This window comes from Alexandromys fortis, unplaced genomic scaffold, assembly GCF_014885135.2.
Source record: "Alexandromys fortis isolate MF-2015 unplaced genomic scaffold, M_Fortis_MF-2015_v1.1 scaffold_43, whole genome shotgun sequence".
Lineage (NCBI taxonomy): Eukaryota > Metazoa > Chordata > Mammalia > Rodentia > Cricetidae > Alexandromys > Alexandromys fortis.
Window position 1 is genome coordinate 7,173,499 of NW_026067928.1, and position 12,331 is coordinate 7,185,829.

General features: G+C 52.7%; 1 protein-coding gene across 1 annotated transcript; it reads right to left on the minus strand.

The window, feature by feature from the left end:
* Window positions 1-1,828: 1,828 nt before the first annotated feature.
* Pou4f1 (POU class 4 homeobox 1) lies at window positions 1,829-3,775 on the minus strand. The gene is made up of 2 exons (XM_050144645.1): window positions 3,653-3,775; window positions 1,829-2,968 (listed from the first exon to the last, which is right to left on the minus strand). The coding sequence occupies exons 1-2, from the start codon at window positions 3,773-3,775 to the stop codon at window positions 1,829-1,831; spliced, it is 1,263 nt and encodes a 420-aa protein (XP_050000602.1).
* Window positions 3,776-12,331: the final 8,556 nt, after the last annotated feature.

Genomic DNA, 12,331 nt, shown 5'->3' on the forward strand with positions numbered 1-12,331 from the left:
TAAAACAGCGCCTAAGCAGAGTGAGACCTAATCGTATTTCTTTCTGCACCTTTCAAATCATGCATGATTTCAGTCTTGTCAATCAGTCGTGTTCCCCCCCCCTCATTTGTTCTGTTTTCACCTTTACTAATGGTTAAATGATAGTAACAAACCATCTCCACATGAGATCCAAATAATATCTTGTGCACAAAGCAGGAGTTTCACCAAACCACCTTCACTCTCTATCTCATTTTTTTTTTTAAATCCATCAGCAGTTTGGATTGTTAGTATGAAATACCATACATAATCTTCTATTTTGGGAACTCATAGTGCAAATTAAAGTTTTTGCAACTCAACATTTATGCCCTGTAATAAATGATCCTTGAACAACAGCAACAAGAAGAAGAAGAAGAAGAAAACAAGCACCCTGCTTCCCCCGGGAAGTGCAGACCTATCTGAAACAACCAGGGCGAGGAGAGGGTCTTTAAGTCTTTAAATGTCTTCCTCTCTTCTGGGATTTTAGGTGATCTGACAGCCAACTTCTGCCCCCAAATGAAAGCAGAAACTTCTGAGCTTTTCAACCACTTCATGATCTCCAAGAGGGGGGAGAAAGGGGACCTGGAAAAAGTAAGATGACTCATATTCCGTGGAGAAAACTGGAAACGGGAGGCAGTTCCTCTCCTAAGGTTTGTCATCCTATCATTCTGTTTAAATTAATGGCAACCGAGTGTCAGCGGATAGTTTGAATCCGGACTGAAAAGCAAAGGGCCAGCTAAGGTAAAGTTTTGTAAGTGGGGCTGAGAGGGAAAAAATATTTTCAGATAATCTGTTCATGGATACAGGAACAAAAATGAAAAAAGAAAGATTATACTGTAGTCATTATTAATTATCTCGGGGTAAAACATTTATTTCAGAGCGCTTAATTCTGTTTTTTAGACTCTCGTCGCCTAAAGAGTCTCACCTGACCAACACTAGGCCTCAGGACTTTGGCCATCGGGCTCCTGGAAAAAGAAGGTTCAGTGTAAGAAACCAGCCGGCCTCCCAAGCCCCTTTGAGCTAGGCTCCAGCGCCTTCCTGAGCTGAAGCAAAGCCTTGAAATCTCTTTGGAAAAAGAAATAAATCAAAGAGGGTATGGCTGGATGGGTGTGAGATTTTAGAAGGGCAAATTAAACACCGAACAGCTAGTTTCCTACCCAGAATTTCACGCTCTGGCTTGTTTGGTTTTCATCTATGACTCACTTGTGTGTGCGGAGTTGGGGCGATGGTAGAAATGCTCTTTTCCTTTGGGGCAAATGAAGCTGCAGAATGCTGCCCCCTCCCCCGGACTTCAGTTTCTAAAGCATCTTTCTTTGTCTCTCCCCACCCCTTCTTTATTTGTCTAGGGTTTTATGTTTTGTTCTGTTTTGTTGGTGGTGGTTGGTAGTTTTGTCTTTGTACATAGTTCCTTGGTCCCCAGATGATTTTGATAAGTGTCTCTGGTCAAGAAAACGGTTCGTTCCCAGTTCTTTCCCCATCTTTCCCCCCACCCTAGTACCCAGAACCATCCTGCTCCTCCAAACCCCCAGCTCTAGCCTTTGCTTTTCTTCCCTCCCACCACGCCCTGCTCACCCAAATGCCCCCCAATTCTCTCCTGTCATCCCATACTTTCTCCACATCCAACACCCCTGGTCCTCTGGGCTGGGGGACGGCTGGGGCAGGGTGCAGAGTGGGGCTGAAGATATGGGGAGAAAAGGGCCTCCCCAAATGCAGGCAGGATAACGGACACTCTAAATGAGGGGAAGTAGGCCAGAGGAGAAGAAACACACCCCTCAGCTCCCCAGTCTGCCCCACCCGGCACCTCACACCCTTCTCAATAAGTGGCAGAGAATTTCATCCGCTTCTGCTTCTGTCTCTGGTTGCAAAACCACACCCGCACCACGTTCTTTTTGAGGTCCAGTTTCTCGGCGATGGCGGCGATCTTCTCCGACGAGGGCCGGGGTTGTACGGCAAAGTAGGCCTCGAGGGAGCGCTTCTCCGGCGCGGCGATGGAAGTCCGCTTGCGCTTCTTCTCGCCGCCGTTGAAGAGCTCGGGCTTGTTCATTTTCTCACGCTGTGCGCCCTCGGCCTCCTCCAGCCACGCCTGCAGGATGGGCTTGAGCGCGATCATGTTGTTGTGCGAGAGCGTGAGCGACTCGAACCTGCAGATGGTGCTCTGGCTGAGTGAGCCCACGCCCGGGATCTTGAGGTTGGCCAGCGCCGAGCCCACGTCGGCCTGCGTCACACCCAGCTTGATGCGCCGCTGCTTGAAGCGCTCGGCGAACGCCTCGAGCTCGCGCGGGTCCGTGTCCGAGTCGCAGATGGACGCCAGGCCCGCCGCGCCCACCACCGCCGCCGCCGCCGACGCGGCTGCCACCTGCCCGGCCGCCGCCGCTGCCGCCGCCGCCGCCGCGCCGTGGTGAGCGGCCGCGGCCACCAGCCCGGGGTGCGGCAGCCCGGACGGCATGTTCATGGCGGCCGCGGCCGCCGGGTGCGACAGGTGGCCCAGGCCGTGCATGTGCGGGTGCGGATGCGCCGAGCCGCCCAAGAGCCCGCCGCCCGGGCCGCCGCCGCCACCCGGGCCACCGCCGCCGCCGCCACCCCCGGGGCCGCCGCCACCAGGGCCACCGCCGCCCCCCGGGCCGCCTCCGCCCCCAGGGCCGTCGTGGGCGCCGCCGCCACCGCCCGCTGCGCCCGCGCCACCCGCGCCGGCCATGAGAGCAAGCGACGGCGACGAGATGTGGTCCAGCAGATCGCCGGGCTCGAGCGCCTGGTGGTGATGGTGGTGGTGGTGGTGGTGCGCCAGTGGCACGGTGGACGTGGACGTGCAGGGCACGCTATTCATCGTGTGGTACGTGGCGTCCGGCTTGAAAGGGTGGCTCTTGCCCTGGGACACCGCGATGTCCACGGCCGCCAGCGCCTCGGCCCGCGCCAGCAGCGTCTCGTCCAGGCTGGCGAAGAGGTTGCTCTGCAGCTGCAGGCGACACAAACCAAACCAAAAAAGAAAAGAAAAGGGGGGAAAAAACAACACCAAAAAAAAAAAAAAAAAGCCACGCAAAACAAACACACAAACCGGAAAGCACAGGCAAAAGGCAAACACAATGAAACCAAAACAACAACAGGGGGTGGAAGTGCGGGATAAACGGAGGAGTGGGGGGGGGACATGTTGAGAACGAGCAGGGGAACACAAGGGAGGGACAGGGCAGCAGCGAAGGGCGGAGAAGGGTAGAAGGGGACACAGGGATACATTCCGGGAAAGGGAACGGGAGACAGAAAAAAAGGACGAAAAGAAGAAAAAGAAGAAACGGAGATGTAACTCGAAGCTAAGGACCCGTGTTACACACCCGAGCGAGCATAGAGATCGCCTTGTCCAGGCGTGAAATTAACAGAGAAAGTGCAGCAAAGTCAAGAGTCATGGCCCCAGAGCTGCCCGCTGATGGCAGGCGCTGGACAGAGGCACGGGGCCGATGGAACAGGACTTGAAGCGCCCCTGGCCACACGTGCCTCACAGCGGGGTCCCTCTAAAAAAAAATAAAAAACTCCCGCCCGCCGAAGCGGGACCCGGGGCGGCCCACGGCAGCCCCCAGACATGCAGCACCTCGGAGCGGAGGAGGGGGCGTGCGCGCGGGCCGGGGCCGCGGGCGTGGGGGGCGCTTACCGGCGGCGTGGGCAGGCAGGCCCGCCGGATGGCCTCGGAGCTGGAGTGCAGCGACGGGTACTTGTGCTCAGGGAGGGTGGGATGCATGGCAAAGTGAGGCTGCTTGCTGTTCATGGACATCATCTTGACGCCTTGGCATGGAAATATCCACAAACACTCGCAAAGTCCGCCGCAAAGTGCGCACGCCGGCTCGCCCGGCCTCCCTTCCGAGGCTGCGGCCGCGGCGGCCCGGGGCGGCTCGCACTGGCCTCGCCGCGGGGCTGCTGATGCTGCTGAGGCTGCTGCTGCCACTGGTGCTGATGCTGGCCCCGCCGGCTCGCAGCCTCCGAGCCGACCGCGCAGAGCGCCCGCGCGCAGGTCTCGCGATCCCGCTCCTCCAAGAGCTCTAGCCCCGCGCGCCGACGGGCTGCGCTCCTCTTACACCTGCGCCCCACTTCTCGCGGCCGGCCCGGGGAGCTCTCGCGAGAGCTCGCGGCCCCGCCGCGCGGCGGCTGACAGGCATCAGCTGTCTCCGTCTGTCTGGCGCGCGTTCTCCCCGGCCGCGGCGCCGTGCTTTGGGCGAGCGCGCGCGCGCTCCCTCGCTAGCTCGCTCGCTCGCTCGTCGAGCCGCGAGCGACCGGCGGCGCGTGGGAGCCGCTCTTATAGTGACCACCAGCAAGGACGAGGCAGGTGATGCACCTGTAGCTGGCCAGGCATGCGCACTGCGCGCCCTCACCTTGCCACCGAGGGTCTGTAAAGATCAGAAAGGCCAGCTATTGTCTAAGGGTAGGCATCTTTTGGAGGAAGACAGAGGATGCAGGCACTCTTCTCTGTGTGTGTTTTCCTCCCACCCTGTCGCCTGTCCAGAATATATGTGCATTATTAGGCACACCTCCACGACTGGGTGCCTAACAAGCTGTTATATAATGTATACAGAGAGGCATTTGTATGTTAAATTATGCCCGCGCGTTCCTCTGTATGTGGAGAAAAATAGCAACACAGAAAGGCGATGTGGAAGATGCTGTCTTTATGCTGCAGGAACCTGTTTCTTTCATGGTTTATAAATAGGTTCTTGGAGAATAGCCGTGGCAGACAGTTGTTTGAAGCAGTCAGACGCTATTGATTTCCACGTAATTTAATTTCTCTGCATACTTTGTTGTTGTGAATATAACTGTGTCAGGCACCATCAGTGACAGTCACTTAGGAGCCACTAGGAGCATGAGCTTTCTACTCAGGAAAGGCTGTTGAAATGGAACTGTGCGTCTCTCTTATTGTGTGTCTCCTTTAACCGTGTACAAACTCACTTTTCAAAGGAGCGATAGGAGATCTGAGGCTTCTAGTCATCAAAAGGGAAAAACAGTTAACAGGGTGTAGCCGGGGATCTTTCCCTCTCCGGCGACACACACACACACACACACACACACACACACACACACACACACACACTTTTTGCTGGAAACTCCAGCAAAAGAAAATCACTTCAGAGAAAAGAGAATAAGATGTTGCAAAGATAACTTTCTTTAGCATCGTTTTGGCCCCTGGCGTCATATCTGTGCTTGCTTATATTGTTTTTCTTCCCCCGAAACAGGATGACGCTAACCTATAGGAAACTGTATAACTCAAAATGTTAATTCAAATCAGGTTGAATAAACTGGTATCTGTCTGGTCCAGTTTTTAATAATAGTGATAATAAGCCTACGAAATCAGACCTAAGAAGAAATCAATTAACCAACCTGTTATATTACTGTCATGTAGCAGGAAGATCAAGGGCCTCTCAGGGGAGCCTCAGCTCGGGTGCCTATGTCCCTAAGGACACAGTTCTTGCCTAGGGTGATAATAACGGTCCAGATGTTATCACATCTGCTAGCGAGAGAGCCTGAGAGAGGCAAGAAACTGCTTATGGGAAGCAGAGATCAGATAAATTATCTTTCTGATCACTCACACACCAAGGAGGTCTGCATTTTCACTAAAGGGCAAATCTCGCTTCTGAAAACCTAAACCTGCAGTCCAGTGGATTTTATTTTCCTTTGCTTTAAAACGTGTATGTCTTCAGGAAACCCACTCGGGCTATTCAGATTGCAAGACAAGCCCACAGGCGTCACTAGCTTTTTCTTTCTTTTCTTTCCTTTCTGTCCTCCCACCCCCTCCCTTTCTTCCAGCCTGAGAGGGAAGTGAGAAGGATGTTCATTTGCTGGCGCAAGAAGGAGCCACTTCTTCATCCATTATGTGATTCCCCAGGGAGCGCTAAATGCAACTTTATCTCAGCGGGAGTGGACCAAGAGCGGGACGACGCTGGAGGGAAAGAGTGAGGTCTATGGCCCCTGTCCCACTGGGTGTCCGGGCTTAACCTAATCCTTCCTGACACCCACTGCAGTGGGTCCTTGCGCTGGCTTGTGGGGTGTAAGACAGAATGCCTTGCCTTCTTAGTAGCAAGCTCCAGCAGTCTGAACTCCCGGGTCCTGGGGAAACGCTTGCCTCTAGGGACCTTAAATGGTGCAGGACAGACTGAAAGGCAAACAGGGTAGGTTTGTGGCCAGATGGATCCATCGGGAGGGGGCTGGAGGGCACGGTGTCCTTATCTACCCTAAGCAAACCTCAATTCACCCTTCTGACCCAGCTGGGAGGTGCAATGTTCTGAGGTCAGGGGCTAACCATCCCAAGATTACCTTCCTAAGGCACCTCTTTTGAAATTGGGGTACTTTTCTTTCTCTGAGTAAAGCCAGACTTCTGCCCTGTCCTTTTTGCTGGGACTAGAAATATAGGGACTATGGGTCCAATCCAAAGGTCATCCGTGGCTCATTTGTTTTCCACCATGACACTTGTAGCAAACAGAGATTTATCAAATAATACTTTTTCTCCCTGAGAAAAAGTCAGGAAGTGTTCAACAAACCAAGGCTGATGGGGGAATTGCAAGATCAGTGAAGGGATCTCCTTAAGAAGGCAGAGCCTGGAACAGAGTGTGCTTGCCCTAGACAGATGCACCCTGCGTGTTCTTTTCATAGTCCCCTGACCATAGTCTTCCTTCCTTAGCTCATCCCTGTCTGGGACAGTACAAGACCCTGGAGATAAAAGGAGCTGTAATTTTTGAGTGCCTGGTCTCTAGATGTTTACAGTCTGTGGGCATTGGGAAGCCACAGGAAGAGGGGGTGTGTGCTATCCGTGTGGGATTTGTGATGAGAGACTGACACAGGGAAGGGCAAAACGATGCTTGGAGAGCCATCCTGCCCAAGGCTGCACAGCCTCAGTTCCACACTACTCTGGGAGACCCCTCCCATATGTCACCGCTTTGTGTTCTTGGCTTGGCGACTGCTCTAAACAGTTGGCTTCTGCCTGTGCTAATGGTGCCTACATGAGGTCTGCACCTTGGCATGGATTCTGGGGCAATTCCCCCCACCTTCTTGTTCAATGACCAACACAAGTTACCCCTCCCTCCCCAGCTCATAGCTTTGCATTTTATCAAGAGAGGGGTAATGAATGCCCAGCTATTGATTTCCAAGGAATTTCTGCCCCCAGGGACGGGGGGTGGGGTGGTCTATCGTCTCAGTCAGAGACACATTTCTTTCCCTCATTAATTAATTTTCTCCTCCTCTCTTGGCGGCCCTGGCTTTATATTTCCGTTGGCAGCACCACGTTACAGAACTAGAGAGCACACTGGTTAGCTGGAGTGAGGACACAAGGGGGAACCAGAGCTAGGACCTGCTCAGTCTGGGGGAGAACTCTCTTCCTCTTGGCCCCACCCTTCGCCCTGTTGTCCATCTGGATGCTAGCTTTTTTTTGTTTTTTCCTTTCAAGAAATCGGACGCTGGAAACTAAGTTTCTGGTATAGCCTCTAAGTTGATGGCTGCTCTCCAGGAGGTGACAGTCTGTGAACAGGGGCACTCCACAGGAAGACGGTACTTGCAGTAACAAGTGTTGCAGGTATGGTGGGAATGACACAGGGAAGTCGAGGTCTTGCAGGGAGTTCTACCCAGACTCTGGGAGTCATGGATCTACAGGCACTGTCTAGTTTAAAATGAGACACTTTTCCAGGCTCAGCGAGGGACCAGTGTTCATGGGCAACTCAAAGGCCCAGAGCGCTAGCTTCAAAGTCCATTCAGCACTGTGTGAGAGTACAGAGAGAGGAGATAAGGGCCTAAGGTAGGGCTCTAGCGTCCTAGGGGAGGATGCACTTTGACAGCCCCATACCTCCTCACTCCAGCACTGCGATGGGGAGGATTGGCAGGTCTCAGGACCGCCTCTCCAGGGAGCTACCTGACCTCTTATAGCAGAGCTTTCTCCCTGAGCGGCTCAGCGTTGTACACCCTTTTACAGGCCCTTCCCAGGGCCCAGGGCCTTCTTTGGTATTCTGGGAGTCTGGACACCCACCGGAGCACCATCACCCGACTAGTGCTGGGGGGTAACCCCGTCATGCCTGGTCCAGGAAGTCTAGGGCACACTTGAGCCGGACACCGCCCCCCCCCCCCCCCCCCCCCCCCCCCCCCNCCGCGCGCGGCACCCCCCCCCCCCCCCCCCCCCCGCGAACTCGCGCTAGGACTCCAGGAGCCTTTCTGGGAAGCCACTGTCCTTGCTCTCTACACCCACCCCCCTCAGACCGGCGGCAGCTTGCCTTTCCTCCCTTGGTCTGACAGGTCCAGGCCTGAGAGGCAGTTGGATCTTCCAGAGCCCTTTTCCCAGACTCCTCAATCTGCATTCAGAAAGGGCAGTTGCTAGGACCAGAGGGGGGGGGGGGGGAAATTCTCAAGTAAAACAAAAACAAAAGAGTGGGAAAAGCCATGACTTCCTTTTCTCTCCACTCTCCACCCTCCCCATTTAGTTTAAATGCAACTTCCTTTGGTGGCATCTTCCTGAAGATGACCACCCCACCCAAAGATGGACTTGCGAGCAGGATTGGGCGTCCCAAGTAAGTTCATTACAGGTCACTCTGCGCTTAGCGTTGGTTATGTTATATACAGACTTGTGTCCATTTCTACCCTAATCTCTCTCACCAAATCAACCTACCTTAGGAAACCCTCCCGGAGAGACCAACCCAAGAGAACAACCCTCACCGATGCTGGGCCTCCCTGCCTGTCAGTCCACACTGTTACTTTTGCAAGCCAAATGATCACTGTTCTCCGGTTAACAAGGTCACCGGCCCCGGTGATTTAGGGCCCTGAAGAACAGAGGCTCCACGCTCCGTCTGCGCCCTGCGGGCTCAAGACTAGAGAGGGGCACGCTGATCAGAGAAGGAGCGTCCAGGTCCCTGGGTTAAAATAACCACAAACAAACTCATCCACAGGTACGCTGGCCCCTGACCCCACGCGACACGGTGCAAGTGCCGTCGCCTTCCTGTATCAGATACCCGCTGATCAGTCGCTAGGTCCCGGACACACACTCCCCCTGCTTTCGGGGCGCGCTACCGGCGAGGACCAGCAGTTCCACCCAAGAGACCTTCTGAGGATGGAGAAAGGCGAGCTCGCCGACCTCCGCAGGCTCCTATCGGCCTCCAGGAGCTGGATCCCTCGAGGGTCTGGAAGCCGCGGAGAGAAGCGCGAGGCTGCCATTCCAAGCTAGGGAGAACAGAGCTGGGTCCTGCCGCCCGGCTCTACCGCTCGCCGCGCTGCCGCCAACTGCCCCTCCTTCCCGCCGCCCGCACAAATCAAAGCCCCTTGCGAAAGACTGGGAAATAGTTGCCTTGTCATGTAACACATTGCCCTGATTTATTATAAAATTTTAACGAAATCATGCATATTTTAACAGCCTTTAATCACTGCATGAAAATTTAATTCATGGACTGTAGCGCGTTTAAATAAATGAAGTGTTAATTCATTAGGATTAATTAATTTGTTAAAGGATTGTGTGCAAGGTTAAGGTGGAAAGAAAACTCTTTGTTGGTTTCGCGTCTTAATCGCCAGGTTTCGAAAGTGATAATAAAATGAAAGGAAACCACAGACCGGGCTAGCGGAATGCGGCCTGGGAAGGACCAGCTAAGTAAGAGCGCCCTCAAGAACGCGGGAAACTTGGGCTGGAGGGACCTGAGGCGGGTGGGTCCTCCCCAGTGACTGGGAAGGGGAGGGCCTGGGCAGAGGGGGAAGCTGGCAGGAATCCCAAATGGCTGAGTTCCCGGGGAGGAGTGGTGGGAAAAGGGACTGAGCTGCTACGGGTGGGCCAGACCCCACCTCCACACCCTAAACACGACGTTGACTTTCTCCAAGCCCTCAGAGGGCCAAGCTTCGGCTTAATGGACAGCTCATGGCCCGCCCCGCCATCTCCAAAGCGCTCCAGCGCCTAGGGAGCCGCTGTCTCGTCACCAGGCCGCCGCTTCAGGCGGCTGGAGCGAAACCCAGAGACTCCGGGGGATTCTGAAAGGAGGAGGAGCAAAGCTGTGGCTGGAGCAATACCGGAAGCCCTCTGCCTTTCGGAGCCTGGCCTCCAGTACCTCTTCCAAGAAAGCTGCTAAAAAACATTTCCCTTTCCGACAAACAGAAGAGAGGCCCTCTTTTGCAAAGAACTCTATTTACCCTTCAAGATTCTAAGGGGAAAACACCTCTGCGAAGTTTCCAGACGTCCTCAGGATTCACCTGTGCCGTAAGAATCAAATGGGACCAAAATTCCATCTTCCCTCTTCACACAGTTTTGATAAATGCTTGAGGCAAATCTTTGCCCTTTGGAGAATGGGTCTCTTTGTACCCTAACTAACACAAAAAGCTCTCAGGTCTACACAAAAGTTTAAGCCAAACCAACCTTCAGTAGAGACTTTAATAGAGAGCCTGCTCCTCTATGTCATCACCGAAAACCTTATCTGAAAAAGAGGTGCTGCGACTCAAGGTGTTCTAGACTGCCACAGCCACACCAAACTGGGCTCAGCCTAGCTGTGCTCCAGATGGATTCTTAAATCTGCACCTTAATAGATGCTTAATAGATGCTGTGAGCAGGGTTCCGAGAATTAGGCAATAAATGTTCACTCTGCACTCTGAGATCATTGCTTAAAAGGTTTTCTCTCTGCCAAGTATTATTAAGGGGATCGGGTTACACAGCGATAGGCCAGGGCTGCTTTGCAGGACTCCCACAGACAGGAATGGAAGACCTCTGTGAGGCTTTGGGAAGCTTCTAGTCGAACAGGCTGCACGCTATGAACCGTTCATTTCAAACGGACTCTCCCCGCACACACCATCCACAGGTACAGAATGAGGGAGAAAATCCTCTGTATGTGTTACATTTTTAATAACTAGAAATTGTCATGTCTGCAGAAACAATACGGCCCTGAAACATTACACAGCCTAAGACCAAGGTCTTGCCTTGTTCAATGGTGCCTTTGTTTCAGGCCAACCAACAGAAGGCAAAGAGAGGAAAGCAAAGCTGATTAGAAACCAAGGGGCTGTGAAGCCTAGTCCTCTACTTTCAGTGGTGTGTGTGTGTGTGTGTGTGTGTGTGTGTGTGTGTGTGCACGCTAATTCAGTAAAACTTTTAGCCTTTAAATGGATGCAGATTTTTAAATACAAGGACTAGAATGTCATAACATGAAGCCTCTAACATCTTGTTTGGAGAGTTATGTAGACACAGCTTTTTAGAAAGATTACCAATAAAAAGCAGTTCCTATAAAAACACGAACTGTCCGTGTCAAAGTGTATCTGGACAAGGGTTGTCTTTTCCCAACACAGAATGCTTAAGTGAAATGAGCCCATAGGGAAGGAAAGTCCAGCTCCTACAAATGTCAGTTAATGTGAACCCTTGAAAGCACTGTGTGCTAAACCACTGTGCCCAGACATCCTAACTTCAGCCTTCAAACTGAACAGTGGTGGAAACATGCTGCATTCAGGAATACAGGCTGGAATTGAATGTTACTTAAAAACACACAAATACTCCCAAGACACTTTAATTTTTTTTTTTTTCGAGACAGGGTTTCTCTGTGGCTTTGGAGCCTGTCCTGGAACTAGCTCTGTAGACCAGGCTGGTCTCGAACTCAAAGAGATCCGCCTGCCTCTGCCTCCCGAGTGCTGGGATTAAAGGCGTGCGCCACCATTGCCCAGCCTCCCAAGGCACTTTAAAAAGAATCTTTGTGAAATTCCAAACAGACTCACCCCCCCCATTTTTATGCAAACATGGACAAGGGAGATAATCTCTGCAGCTGGACATCCAGCTCCTAACTAAGGTTCCATACCATTCTATCGGTGTGGTCACTCACTCTGGTTTCCCACAAATTGGAAGTTTTGAAAGTGGTAAATGAAATGGAGGCTAGAAAAATATTAATATTTGGCTTCAAGTATTTTAGGATTTTTCGTTTTCTCTGAGTCTCCTGTATCATAGTCTTGCCTTTAACTTGATATGTAGTTGAGGATGACTTTTGAACTAAAAAAATAAAAATACTTTTATGTGTGTGGTTGCTTTGCCTGTGTTTGTGCATCACATGCAAACCTGGTGCTCTCGGAGGCCACAAGAGGCTATCTGGTCCTGAGTTGCCTGGATGCTGGGAAGGGAACCGAGATCTTCTGGAAGAGCAACTAGCATTCTGCATCACCAAGCCATCTCTCCCGCCTGCTGGTGAACTGTGGTCTAGTTTTTACGTCCCAGCCACTGGGATCAACGGTGTGCTCCACCACATAGGACTTTAACAGTGCTAGGAATGGAACACAGGTCAGGCTACAGGGCACGCCAGAAAAGAACTTCATCACCAAGCGACAACAACCTTTCATGGTGTTTCGTTTGGAGGGGACATAGTACGCA

Coding starts and splice junctions, on each gene's coding strand:
- Pou4f1 (XM_050144645.1), bottom strand. CDS start 3,775: ATGATGTCCATGAACAGCAAGCAGCCTCACTTTGCCATGCATCCCACC. Junction 2,969..3,652: donor CCTGCCTGCCCACGCCGCCG/GTAAGCGCCCCC, acceptor TGTCGCCTGCAG/CTGCAGAGCAACCTCTTCGC.